The 13,404-nt window shown below is 43.4% G+C and overlaps 1 protein-coding gene across 4 annotated transcripts in view; it reads left to right on the plus strand.

Annotated features, from left to right (window-relative positions):
- Positions 1 to 13,404, plus strand: part of ARHGEF2 (Rho/Rac guanine nucleotide exchange factor 2) — a 148,521-nt gene that overhangs the window by 68,415 nt on the left and 66,702 nt on the right. For all 4 annotated transcript variants that reach the window (XM_073639308.1, XM_073639310.1, XM_073639309.1 and 1 more), the window contains 4 exons: positions 198 to 345; positions 855 to 942; positions 1,614 to 1,653; positions 4,105 to 4,234. In XM_073639308.1, coding sequence (XP_073495409.1) covers positions 198 to 345; positions 855 to 942; positions 1,614 to 1,653; positions 4,105 to 4,234 — 406 coding nt within the window. The remainder of the gene's footprint in view (positions 1 to 197; positions 346 to 854; positions 943 to 1,613; positions 1,654 to 4,104; positions 4,235 to 13,404) is intronic.

Below are 13,404 nucleotides of genomic sequence, written 5' to 3' on the forward strand. Positions count from 1 at the left end.
GTCCCCAGGCGATCAGTATAGTGGGCCGCAGACCCTCTCTCACGTCTTGATAGGAGGAAGCTGGTGGTTTCATCTGAGACGAGGCGAAATAAGTTGTCTTGCGTTTCCTTCCTATGACTGAAGCTGAACGCTCCGCTCGACAGCACTACTTTCCCATCATCCGCCCCCATCTCATCATCACTGTTATCTAATTACAGCCTCAGTTTTAAGGGCCTGGACCCTGAGGAGATGGAGGAGAACTTGGACTATAACCGAGACCCCCGCCGGACCCCTATCATTCGCAGTACCGATGAGCTGGAGTCTCTGCTGTCAATTCGAGGAGAAGACGTAGAGGTGACACAAGAGGTAAAAATGAGTGATCCTCAGAAGCCAATCAGATTCTGACTTTAAACGGATAAAATCCAGAGCTGCATTCACAATCCTGAGGGCTTCAGAGCTGAAATCTCCAAGCATTTTCCAGCTTGATCTGCTTCTGCATTGATCCCAATGATTTGCACTTTGACATATTTACTCCCGGCTCTGTTACAGAGATGATAGAGGAGTCACCACAAGTGATTAGCAGAATTGTGATTTCTGCTCTGGATTTGATTTCATTATGAGACAAACTAAAGGTCCTGGGTACTAATGATTGTGGTTGCCCCATGGAGGCAGTGCCAATCCCATGGTAGTCCATTAGTGAGACCAAGTGCCCCAAAGGTATCCCAAACCAAAGAGCTGACATTCTTCCGTCTGTTTCTCCTAATGCCCATGTTCTGACGCTGCTGGGGGCTGATAATATGCCTGTCACTGTTAGGGGGTCTCAATCCCGGCTCTGCTCGGTTGTCCGCTAATGTGCCCTTTCCCGTATCCTACAGGAACACGCCAAGAGGCTCCAGGAATACCTGTCGCATGTCCTCCGCTACAGCCCCCTGTCCAAGTCAGTGTCCATGACGGGAATCGACGGTGAGCAGAACATGAAGAGGTCTGGTGGGTGGGTGGGATGTCACGTGATATTGTGAGAGTCCCCCCATATATAAATATTCCGCATCCCCTCTGCGTTTCGCTTTCCTTTCACATCCAGAAAGGCATAATTACACCCTTCTATAATTACTACCGTTAGTTGCCATGGAAAGTACCAGGATTTTTCCTCTTTGCCATTAACAGTCATCGACTAGAGCCACCTAAAATGTGCCCCCAATGTTACCCACAGTGAATTGCGTGCAGTGCGGCCCCCGATCACCCACCTTGGTCTGGATTTGTATGACAGAAGCCGTGTGCAGCCCCGGGGTGTAATACTCATAGAGTCCACTAGGGGGAGAGACGATCCCACGAATGGCGCATAGTCTGTGCCCCTGCAGATAATAATGAAGTACAGTAACCTCAGGATAGTGGCACTATAATAGTGTATCACATCGTAGGCTTAGATACTCCAACTCAGCAGACAGTAGCACACGACTGGATTAGATACAGTGGCGGCACGGCAGTAGATATCTGCACATTTCCACTGGTTTTTATCTCTGGATAATCCTCTGATATTAGAGATGTCTCAGGTGTGAAATGTAACGGATTTATCCTTTAAAATTCCGGGTTCAGGTGGGCAAGTGCCTAAAATCTGGGATTTGGTCTCTTCACAGATGTGGTCCTGTATTCACACAGAAATCACTTGGGAAACGGGTAAGTGACAAGCAATCCTCTTACACACCTGGGGGTATCCCCATCGCAGAAAAGTGGAAACGGCCTTCTGTATAAAATAAGGGTCCACTATTCATTCATCATTCACTATAACATACAGTACATGTTCAAATACTATAGATGACCCTGCACAAACGTGAAGTAATATACAACTACTATAATACTTCCCCTATGTACAAGAATATAACTACTATAATACTGCCCCTATGTACAAGAATATAACTACTATAATACTGCCCCCTATGTACAAGAATATAACTACTATAATACTGCCCCTATGTACAAGAATATAACTACTATAATACTGCCCCCTATGTACAAGAATACAACTACTATAATACTGCCCCCTATGTACAAGAATATAACTACTATAATACTGCCCCCTATGTACAAGAATATAACTACTATAATACTGCCCCTATGTACAAGAATACAACTACTATAATACTGCCCCCTATGTACAAGAATATAACTACTATAATACTGCCCCTATGTACAAGAATATAACTACTATAATACTGCCCCTATGTACAAGAATATAACTACTATAATACTGCCCCCTATGTACAAGAATATAACTACTATAATACTGCCCCTATGTACAAGAATATAACTACTATAATACTGCCCCTATGTACAAGAATACAACTACTATAATACTGCCCCCTATGTACAAGAATATAACTACTATAATACTGCCCCCTATGTACAAGAATACAACTACTATAATACTGCCCCCTATGTACAAGAATATAACTACTATAATACTGCCCCCTATGTACAAGAATATAACTACTATAATACTGCCCCTATGTACAAGAATACAACTACTATAATACTGCCCCCTATGTACAAGAATATAACTACTATAATACTGCCCCCTATGTACAAGAATATAACTACTATAATACTGCCCCTATGTACAAGAATATAACTACTATAATACTGCCCCCTATGTACAAGAATATAACTACTATAATACTGCCCCTATGTACAAGAATATAACTACTATAATACTGCCCCTATGTACAAGAATACAACTACTATAATACTGCCCCCTATGTACAAGAATATAACTACTATAATACTGCCCCCTATGTACAAGAATATAACTACTATAATACTGCCCCCTATGTACAAGAATATAACTACTATAATACTGCCCCCTATGTACAAGAATATAACTACTATAATACTGCCTCCTATGTACAAGAATATAACTACTATAATACTGCCCCCTATGTACAAGAATATAACTACTATAATACTGCCCCCTATGTACAAGAATATAACTACTATAATACTGCCCCCTATGTACAAGAATATAACTACTATAATACTGCTCCTATGTACAAGAATATAACTATTATAATACTGCCCCTATGTACAAGAATATAATTACTATAATACTGCCCCTATGTACAAGAATATAACTACTATAATACTGCCCCTATGTACAAGAATATAACTACTATAATACTGCTCCTATGTACAAGAATATAACTATTATAATACTGCTCCTATGTACAAGAATATAACTATTATAATACTGCCCCTATGTACAAGAATATAACTACTATAATACTGCCCCTATGTACAAGAATATAACTACTATAATACTGCTCCTATGTACAAGAATATAACTATTATAATACTGCCCCCTATGTACAAGAATATAACTACTATAATACTGCTCCTATGTACAAGAATATAACTACTATAATACTGTCCCCTATGTACAAGAATATAACTACTATAATACTGCTCCCTATGTACAAGAATATAACTACTGTAATACTGCTCCTATGTACAAGAATATAACTACTATAATACTGCCCCTATGTACAAGAATATAACTCCTATAATACTGCCCCTATGTACAAGAATATAACTCCTATAATACTGCCCCTATGTACAAGAATATAACTACTATAATACTGCCTCCTATGTACAAGAATATAACTACTATAATACTGCCCCTATGTACAAGAATATAACTACTATAATACTGCCCCTATGTACAAGAATATATCTACTATAATACTGCCCCTATGTACAAGAATATAACTACGGTAATACTGCCCCCTATGTACAAGAATATAACTACTATAATACTGCACCCTATGTACAAGAATATAACTACTATAATACTGCCCCCTATGTACAAGAATATAACTACTATAATACTGCCCCCTATGTACAAGAATATAACTACTATAATACTGCCCCTGTGTACAAGAATATAACTACTATAATACTGCACCCTATGTACGGTTACATGTCAGTCACAATCTGTGTCTTCATTAGTACTTGGCTCAGATGACCATGTGTCTGCACTTTCTACATGTATGCACTGTCCTGTAGTGTAGGGTCCCCATGTTGGGGATGATTCCTTTCCATGCAGCAATGGTTGACCATTCCCTGTGTTTGCAGGCTGAGCGCTGTCAGCTGCGGGGAGTTTGACGTCCTGGAGACTGATGAGAAGGAGAACAGGAACAAGGAGGAATCGCGATTTGAGCGGACGCTTAGTTTCATCAGGAAGATTTCAGGAGGGAAAAGCAAGGTAGGAAAAGTGGTATTAAAATGGGTCTTAAAGGGTCCTTGTATGTCCAGAGCCGAAGACGCTTGAGGGTACAGGACAATTACACCACTGTCGAAGTGTGCCGCCACATTACCATTTAGGCCACGGCCCCACTATCAGTATTCGGTCAGTATTTTTCTCAGGAGTGGGAGCCAAAACCAGGTGAGGAACAATCAGCGAAAAGGTAGAATAGAAACAAGTCACCAATTCTGCATTTATCACCCACTCCTGAGAGAAAATACTGACCGAATACTGATAGTGGGACCGTGGCCTTATGCAAAGAGTTCCCCTTAAATGCTGCATACATTGGGGAAGCCCAGGCTGCAGGGCTTGGACACAGCAGTTGCAGTGTGGTGGTCCGGCCGGCTCTGTGGTGGCTCCCTCCTCTTTTGTTTCATCCAGAGGTATTGAGGGAGAGTTGCATCAGCCGCTACACATAGATGTGGCATTTCCTGCCAGAGCAAGACTGATGACTCACTGCGCGGCCCACCACTACCGCAGCCCGAGCCGTGACAGCACAGTCTGGGGTCTACACAGGTTATTTTAGGGGGGAGTAAGAACATGTAATAGTCTGCAGGACATACAGTGGGGAAAAAAGTATTTAGTCAGCCCCCAATTGTGCAGTTTTCCCACTTATAAAGATGAGGTCGGCCTGTAATTGACATCATAGGTAGACCTCAACTATGAGAGACAAAATGAGAAAACAAATCCTGAAAATCACATTGTCTGATTTGGAAAGACATTTTTTCAAATTTTGGTGGAAAATAAGTATTTGGTCAATTACAAACAAGCAAGATTTCTGTCTCTCACAGACCTGTAACTTCTTCTTTAAGAGGCTCCTCTGTCCTCCACTCATTACCTGTTGTACTGGCTCCTCTGTCCTCCACTCATTACCTGTAGTACTGGCTCCTCTGTCCTCCACTCATTACCTGTAGTACTGGCTCCTCTGTCCTCCACTCATTACCTGTAGTACTGGCTCCTCTGTCCTCCACTCATTACCTGTAGTACTGGCTCCTCTGTCCTCCACTCATTACCTGTAGTACTGGCTCCTCTGTCCTCCACTCATTACCTGTAGTACTGGCTCCTCTGTCCTCCACTCATTACCTGTAGTACTGGCTCCTCTGTCCTCCACTCATTACCTGTAGTACTGGCACATGTTTGAACTTGTTATAAGTATAAAAGACACCTGTCCGCAACCTCAGTCACACTCCAAACTCCACTATGGTGAAGACCAAAGAGCTGTCAAAGGACACCAGAAACAAAATTGCAGCCCTGCACCAGGCTGGGAAGACTGAATCTGCAATAGGCAAGCAGCTTGGTGTGAAGAAATCAACTGTGGGAGCAATAATTAGAAAATGGAAGACATACAAGACCACTGATACTCTCCCTCGATCTGGGGCTCCACACAAGATCTCATCCAGTGGGGTCAAAATGATCTCAAGAACGGTGAGCAAAAATCCCAGAACCACACGGGGGGACCTAGTAAATAACCTGCAGAGATCTGGGACTAACGTTACACAGGCTACCATCAGTAACACACTACGCCACTAGGGACTCAGATCCTGCAGTGCCAGATGTGTCCCCCTGCTTAAGCCATTACATGTCCGGGCCCGTCTGAGGTTTGCTAAAGAGCATTTGGATGATCCAGAAGAGTACTGGGAGAATGTCATATGGTCAGATGAAACCAAAGTAGAACTGTTTGGTAGAAACACAACTCGTCGTGTTTGGAGGAGAAAGAATGCTGAGTTGCATCTGAAGAACACCATACCTACTGTGAAGCATGGGGGTGGCGACATCATGCTTTGGGGCTGTTTCTCTGTCAAGGGACCAGGCGACTGATCCGTGTACATGAAAGAATGAATGGGGCCATGTATCGTGAGATTTTGAGTGCAAACCTCCTTCCATCAGCAAAGGCATTGAAGATGAAACATGGCTGGGTCTTTCAGCATGACAATGATCCCAAGCACACTGCCCGCCAGGGCAACGAAGGAGTGGCTTTGTAAGAAGCATTTCAAGGTCCTGGAGTGGCCTAGCCAGTCTCCAGATCTAAACCCTATAGAAAACCTTTGGAGGGAGTTGAAAGTCCGTGTTGCCCAGCGACAGCCCCAAAACATCACTGCTCTAGAGGAGATCTGCATGGAGGAATGGGCCAACATACCAGAAACAGTGTGTGCCAACCTTGTGAAGACTTACAGAAAACGTTTCACCTCTGTCATTGCCAGCAAAGGATATATAACAAAGTATTGAGATGAACTTTTGTAATTGACCAAATACTTATTTTCCACCAAAATTTGAAAAAAATTTCTTTCCAAATCAAAGAATGTGATTTTCAGGATTTGTTTTCTCATTTTGTCTCTCATAGTTGAGGTCGACCTATGATGTCAGTTACAGGCCTCTCTCATCTTTTTAAGTGGGAGAACTTGCACAATTGAGGGCTGACTAAATACTTTTATTCCCCGTTGTATTACTATGTGTCTGTCTGGAGGTTGAGGAGTGATGCTCTGCAAAGATGTCAGTGGTGTAATAATCTGCTGGATATATCTTTCAATAGGCGGAGGAGGGATGTTCTGCAGAGAGGTCAGTGGTGTAATCTGCAGGATATATCACTGTGTATCTATCAGGGGGTAAAGGAGCGATGTTCTGCAGAGAGGTCAGGGGTGTAATAATCTGCAGGATATCACTGTGTGTGTCAGGAGGCAGAGGAGCGATGTTCTGTGGATTTGACGTGTAATAGGATCATTGTAGTTCTCCTTGTCTTTCTCTACAGACTATTACTTCTGGTGTCTTTTGTTCAGGGCTTATGAGAACGTAGTAGAAATGCCCCATCCGATGTGTGATGATTGACAGCCCCCCCCCCTTCTTCCATCTCTGGTCTCCCCACTATCTATCTCCTGAGAACAGTTGCCGGGAGGAAGCAGATCAGGGGGACACAGGACGTGACTGACTTCCTGCAGGACTGGATGACAAACTGAGAAAAAGCCATCAACCGAGACAGTCACATCACTGATAACACCGACATCCTGCCCGCATCCTCCACCAAATTATACAGGACTTTCCAGAATGTGATACTAAGCCGTGTATCTAATCCCATCATGTTTGATACTGTCTGCTGAGCCGTGTATCTAACCCTGTGCTGTGTGATACTGTCTATTGAGCCGTGTATCTAACCCTGTGCTGTGTGATACTGTCTGCTGAGCTGTGTATCTAATCCTCTCCTGTGTGATACTGTCTGCTGAGCTGTGTATCTAATCCCATCCTGTGTGATACTGTCTGCTGAGCCTTGTATCTAATCCTCTCCTGTGTGATACTGTCTGCTGAGCTGTGTATCTAATCCTCTCCTGTGTGATACTGTCTGCTGAGCCGTGTATCTAATCCTATCCTGTGTAATACTGTCTGCTGAGCCGTGTATCTAATCCTATCCTGTGTGATACTGTCTGCTGAGCTGTGTATCTAATCCTATCCTGTGTGATACTGTCTGTTGAGCTCTGTATCTAACCCTGTGCTGTGTGATACTGTCTGCTGAGCCGTGTATCTAACCCTGTGCTGTGATACTGTCTGCTGAGCCGTGTATCTAACCATGTGCTGTGTGATACTGTCTGCTGAGCCGTGTATCTAACCATGTGCTGTGTGATACTGTCTGCTGAGCTGTGTATCTAATCCTATCCTGTGTGATACTGTCTGCTGAGCTGTGTATCTAATCCTCTCCTGTGTGATACTGTCTGCTGAGCCGTGTATCTAATCCTATCCTGTGTGATACTGCATGCTGAGCCGTGTATCTAATCCTATCCTGTGTGATACTGTCTGCTGAGCCGTGTATCTAATCCTCTCCTGTGTGATACTGTCTGCTGAGCCGTGTATCTAATCCTCTCCTGTGTGATACTGTCTGCTGAGCCGTGTATCTAATCCTATCCTGTGTGATACTGTCTGCTGAGCTGTGTATCTAATCCTATCCTGTGTGATACTGTCTGCTGAGCCGTGTATCTAATCATATCCTGTGTGATACTGTCTGCTGAGCCGTGTATCTAATCCTATCCTGTGTGATACTGTCTGCTGAGCCGTGTATCTAATCCCATCATGTGTCATAATAATAATAATAATAATACAGCTCTGCCTATGATTGGACTTTTTGGCTGCACCCATCCGTAATTACAGAGATTGTAGAAAAATACTCCCTTCCCCCTCTGATTCCTCTCCCCCAATATTTTCCATTACAAAAGAGCTGCTCCTCCTGGTACCTGTCACCTTCTCCTGGAATACATCACACAGGGTGCAGGGGGGGTGATGGCGGAGTCTGTCCTGAGGTCTGGCGTGTACCACCCTCTGATTGCTGTTTTCCTGCTTTATTTCAATATTTTCAGGACACAACGCGTTTCACAACTTCTTGATCTGATATTTCTATAAAGCTGGTACATAATACCGCACTATATGTGATATTTCTATAAAGCTGGTACATAATACCGCACTATATGTGATATCTGTATAAAGCTGGTACATAGGACCGCACTATATGTGATATTTCTATAAAGCTTGTGCATAATACCGCACTATATGTGATATTTCTATAAAGCTTGTGCATAATACCGCACTATATGTGATATTTCTATAAAGCTTGTACATAATACCGCACTATATGTGATATTTCTATAAAGCTTGTACATAATACCGCACTATATGTGATATTTTTAGAAAGCTGGTACATAGTAGTACCGCACTATATGTGATATTTCTATAAAGCTGGTACATAGTACCGCGATATACAGTCGTAGCCAAAAGTGTTGGCACCCTTTTTGAAATTATTCCAGAAAATTTCTCCCAGGAAATTATTGCAATTACACATTGATGTGCTTTACCAAAAAGCTCTGTCTTAATCTCATCTGTTCACAAGACTCTTTCCCGGAAGGATTTTGGCTTACTCGTGTACATTTTGGCAAACTGCAGTCTAGGTTTTTTACGTCTGTGTCAGCAGTGGGGTCCTCCTTGGTCTCCTGCCATAGCATTTTTTTTCATTGAACTGTTAACGGATGGTTCGCACGGACACTGATGCACCCTGAGCCTGCAGGGCAGCTTGAATTTCTTTGGAACTTGATTTTGGCTGCGTATCCGCCATCCGGACTATTCTGCGTTGCAACCTTTCATCAATTTTTCTCTGCCTTCCACGTCCAGCGAGATTAGCTACAGTGCCATGGGTTGTAGACTTCTTGACTATGTTGTGCACTGTGGACGAATGAACATCAAGATCTCTGGAGATGGACTTGTAACCTTTAGATTGTTGATCATTTTCAACAATTTTGGTTCTCAAGTCCTCAAACAGTTCTCTTCTCTTTTCTGTTCTCCATGCTTAGTGTTGCACACACAATCTTTGCATTGTGTGACTAAGTCGACTTCTCCCCTTTCTATCTGGTTTCAGGTGTGATTTTCATATTGCCCACACCTGTTACTTGCCACAGGCGAGTGTGAATGAGCATCACATGCTTGAAACAAAGTTGTTTACCCACAATTTTTGAAAGGTGCGAACAAATTTGTCCGGCTCATTTTTGGGGTTTTGTGTGAAATTATGTCTAATTTGCCTTTTTTTTTCTGTTTTTTTTTTTTTTTTTTTTGTGTTGTTCCAATACACACAAAGGAAATAAACGTGTATAAAAAACACATGGAATTGCAATAATTCTCTAGGAGAAATACTTCATTTTATGGAACAATTTCAAGGGGGCCAACACTTTTGGACATGACTGCATGTAATATTTCAATGAAACTGATGCATAATACTGCGCTACATGTGATATTTCTATAAAGCAGATAAATAATACCGCATTATGTGATATTTCTCGAATGCTGATACATACTGCAGCATTATACGGTCTATATTGCTAATGCGTTTCACTCCATTGGTTATAACACTGACATGTTCTGCAGCTTTACTATTTGTTCTACAGTATATCACAGATGCATTTTGCAGCTATTTTATATCAGACGTAGTTCACAACTTTATTTTTTGTGTGCGTTTTACACAGACGCATTTCACGATTTTATCATTGCAGGCACATTTTACAACATTACTACTTGTTACGCTTATATTGCGGGCTGGGTATCAGACGCGGTTTGCAGCTTTGCTATTTATTTGATATCACTGATGCATTTCAAGGTTTTCTCAGTTCTATATAGTAAATATATTTCACAACATTGCCACATACTGTCTACATAACGCTAATAGTTTTTACTATTAAATCTATGCAGATGCATTTCACAACTTTGAGTAAATCTACAAAATGTATTCGTGATATATACAGTCTTGCATCACCAGCGCATTTAATGCTATCATTGATTGTACCATATTCCACAGCATTCCGTTCAGTATAAAGCTCACGCGTTTTGAATCTTTGCTACTGGTTTTACATTGAAGACTATCTGTTCTAAATAATTGAATGCATTTTGTGAATTTTAAAATCTCTGTATTTCGCAGCGTTACTATCAATTCATAATCGCAGACGCACTTCACAGCAATACTATCTGTTCCCTATGTAACGCCGTAGTAGTTTTTCTGTTTTTTTTTATCATGTATATATTTAATGACTTTATAAACGGTGTATTTCACCACGTTGCTATCGATTCAATATTGCAGACATATTTCACAACATTACTATCTGTTCTGTAGATAACGCTGACACGCTTTGTAGATTTATATCACAGGCGCATTTCGCAGCTTTATTATCAGTCCTATTGTCACGGATGTGTCAGGTGTGACAGTCGTTCTGGATCCAACTGTAGAAGGTCCTTGCGCTTGGCTCTGCAGGCACCTTCTTGATCTTTTCATCTTTGTAGTGTAGTGATATCCTTCTCCCTCTAGGACCTAGCAGTGACCACCACCTTCTGCTGCTAATTGACTCACCCTTGCTGGATGTTTAAATTCCTTCAATCTCTCCAGAGAGTCGCCGGTGATGGTTCTATTTTCCTCTCTCCAGGCTTGAAGTACTAGTAGTCGGCTAGTGTCTTCTTGGAGTTCCCTTGTAGGATAGTTGGCGTGATCTCTCTGGTGTCTTCTCAAGCTAAGTGTCTACCTGTTTGTCTTTAGTTGCAGTGGGGGCTGATTAGTGCTCACCCCGTCCCCTCCCTATCTAGGGCCTATCATTAGGGGCAGTCAGGGATTAGGTTTCCTGCTCGGCAATAGGTGCAGAACCTATTTAGGGACGTTAGGGGAGCCAGGGCATTGTCAGATCTGCCTAGGGGTCTGCACTCCCCCTTTCCCTAGTGTTTGGGGTTCCTCCCCCTCTTCCCGTTGTTGTGCTCTTAGTCTTTCCCTCACTTTGTTTGACACCTATAGTCTGACGCATTTCACGTTTCAGTTTTTCTTTGTTCTCTATCACGGACTTATTTCATGGCTTTACTACTTATTAAGTATAAAACAATGTCATGGTTCATATGTTTATCGTTCTGTATTTTTGACGCATTTCGCAATTTCTCTATTGGTTCGGTATCACAGATGTATTTTACAGCATTACTATGTTCTTTAACTGTCGACGACAAGGATGCATTTCACTGTGTTACTATTTATTCTGTATATATCCTGACACATTTACCTTCTTTTTTGGTTTTCTATTGCAGACGCATTTCTTTCTGACATGTTTTTCAGCTTCACTATTGGTCCCGTATCGTGGACGCTTTTCGCCGCTATACTTTGCTTTGTGTATATATGGGATTATAAAGCTGTGAAACGCGATGGTGGATATATAGTGTCAGGGTAACACTGCTTCTCTATATTGTTACGTAGTGTCACCTCTCCATTGTGCAGCGTCTCTTCCTGTTCCTTTCTCACCAGTTTCCTGCATTTCAGCTTCCTGGCATTTTTGCTTTGCTCCCCCCACCCCCCCACTCTTTGGGTTTAGATTTACACCCTACTATTCTCATCTTTCTCCGATTCTCGGTGGCTCATCGCCTTCTTGGTCTCTCCCCCATACCTGTTCCCACATAGTTTGGTTGCTATGGAAGTGTTGGATAATATGTTTCCGCTGCTAGACAAGAGGGAGGTGGACAGGGGGCGATGTGCGGGCACGGGGGTGTAAGGTGGTTGTAGGAAGGCATGGAAGAGAGGTGCAGGAGGAGCTCAAGATATTACTAGTATTGGGGGACAGTGAAGGGTAGATTGTAGATATAATGGAGAGCCGGTCAGTTTAGCAGAAGAATGGACTATGGGGGTAAGGGAGAAGAAAGTTTGGCAGTTGTTATGAGACGCCCTCCCTGGGCGATGGGGGTTACTCGGAGCCGGGTCGGTGTAGGTTTCGCGGAGGATGCAGTCGTGGCCTTGACCCGTTCCGTGCCCAGGGCTGCCTCATTAAAAATTGGGCTTTCAAGGATGAGTGGTATTTCGACTATGCCACCTGCGGTTTCCGGTGATGGACACCAGCGCTGCTACAATCCACTGAGGCCTGGGTTATGGGCAGCTAAGATGGGACGGCTCCCCGTAGGCGGAGCCGGCCTCAGGGCAGTGTGAGGAGGAATGGTGGGTACAGTGCCGCGCAGGAAATAACGAGCTGAGACGGTGTATGAAGTCATCCGGGTCTTTACTCACTTGGGATGAACTTTCAGCCGCAAAGCTTCTCTCTGCTGCACACGGCGTACTGCGGCCACCGGGAAGGGGGTTCAGCACTTTCCAGGTAGATCAGGAGCACCTGTCGAGACCCCTCTGGTGTGTGTTCCTCTCCTTGGTAAGTTCTCCCACTAAGTCTTCTCCTGACTGTGTGTGGTTAGAACGAGGTGTAAGGCCGGGTCCCACTGGATAAACGCAGTGTAAGAGATACAGTTGGCGTAGGCCGCTCCGTCCGTATCCCCCTGGGAACCACTAGGCCTCCGGGCTGTTCTGACTGATACGTGAAGTGACAAAGTCAGATATCGGAAGCCGATCACCCCTCTTGCGGCAGGAATCCCTCTGACTAGGCCAGAGTAAAGAATACAGGTGGCGACTCCGCTCCGTCCGTATATCCTGGGATCCTTTTGCTTGTGGAGCCGATCTCCTCTGCTCCCCTCCAGGCCTTCTTAGGTAAGGACCTTGACCGGGTAGAGAGAGTGGTTAACTCTGACCCGCTCCTCGTCTCAAGGCCAGAGTACGAGGACCGTGTATCTTCAGTCAGCTGCGGACTTTTGCTGGACTCTGGCAGAAAACC

Source organism: Phyllobates terribilis, unplaced genomic scaffold, assembly GCF_046119375.1.
Source record: "Phyllobates terribilis strain yellow unplaced genomic scaffold, ASM4611937v1 Scaffold_7__3_contigs__length_470593459, whole genome shotgun sequence".
In the NCBI taxonomy this organism is placed as follows: Eukaryota; Metazoa; Chordata; class Amphibia; order Anura; family Dendrobatidae; genus Phyllobates; species Phyllobates terribilis.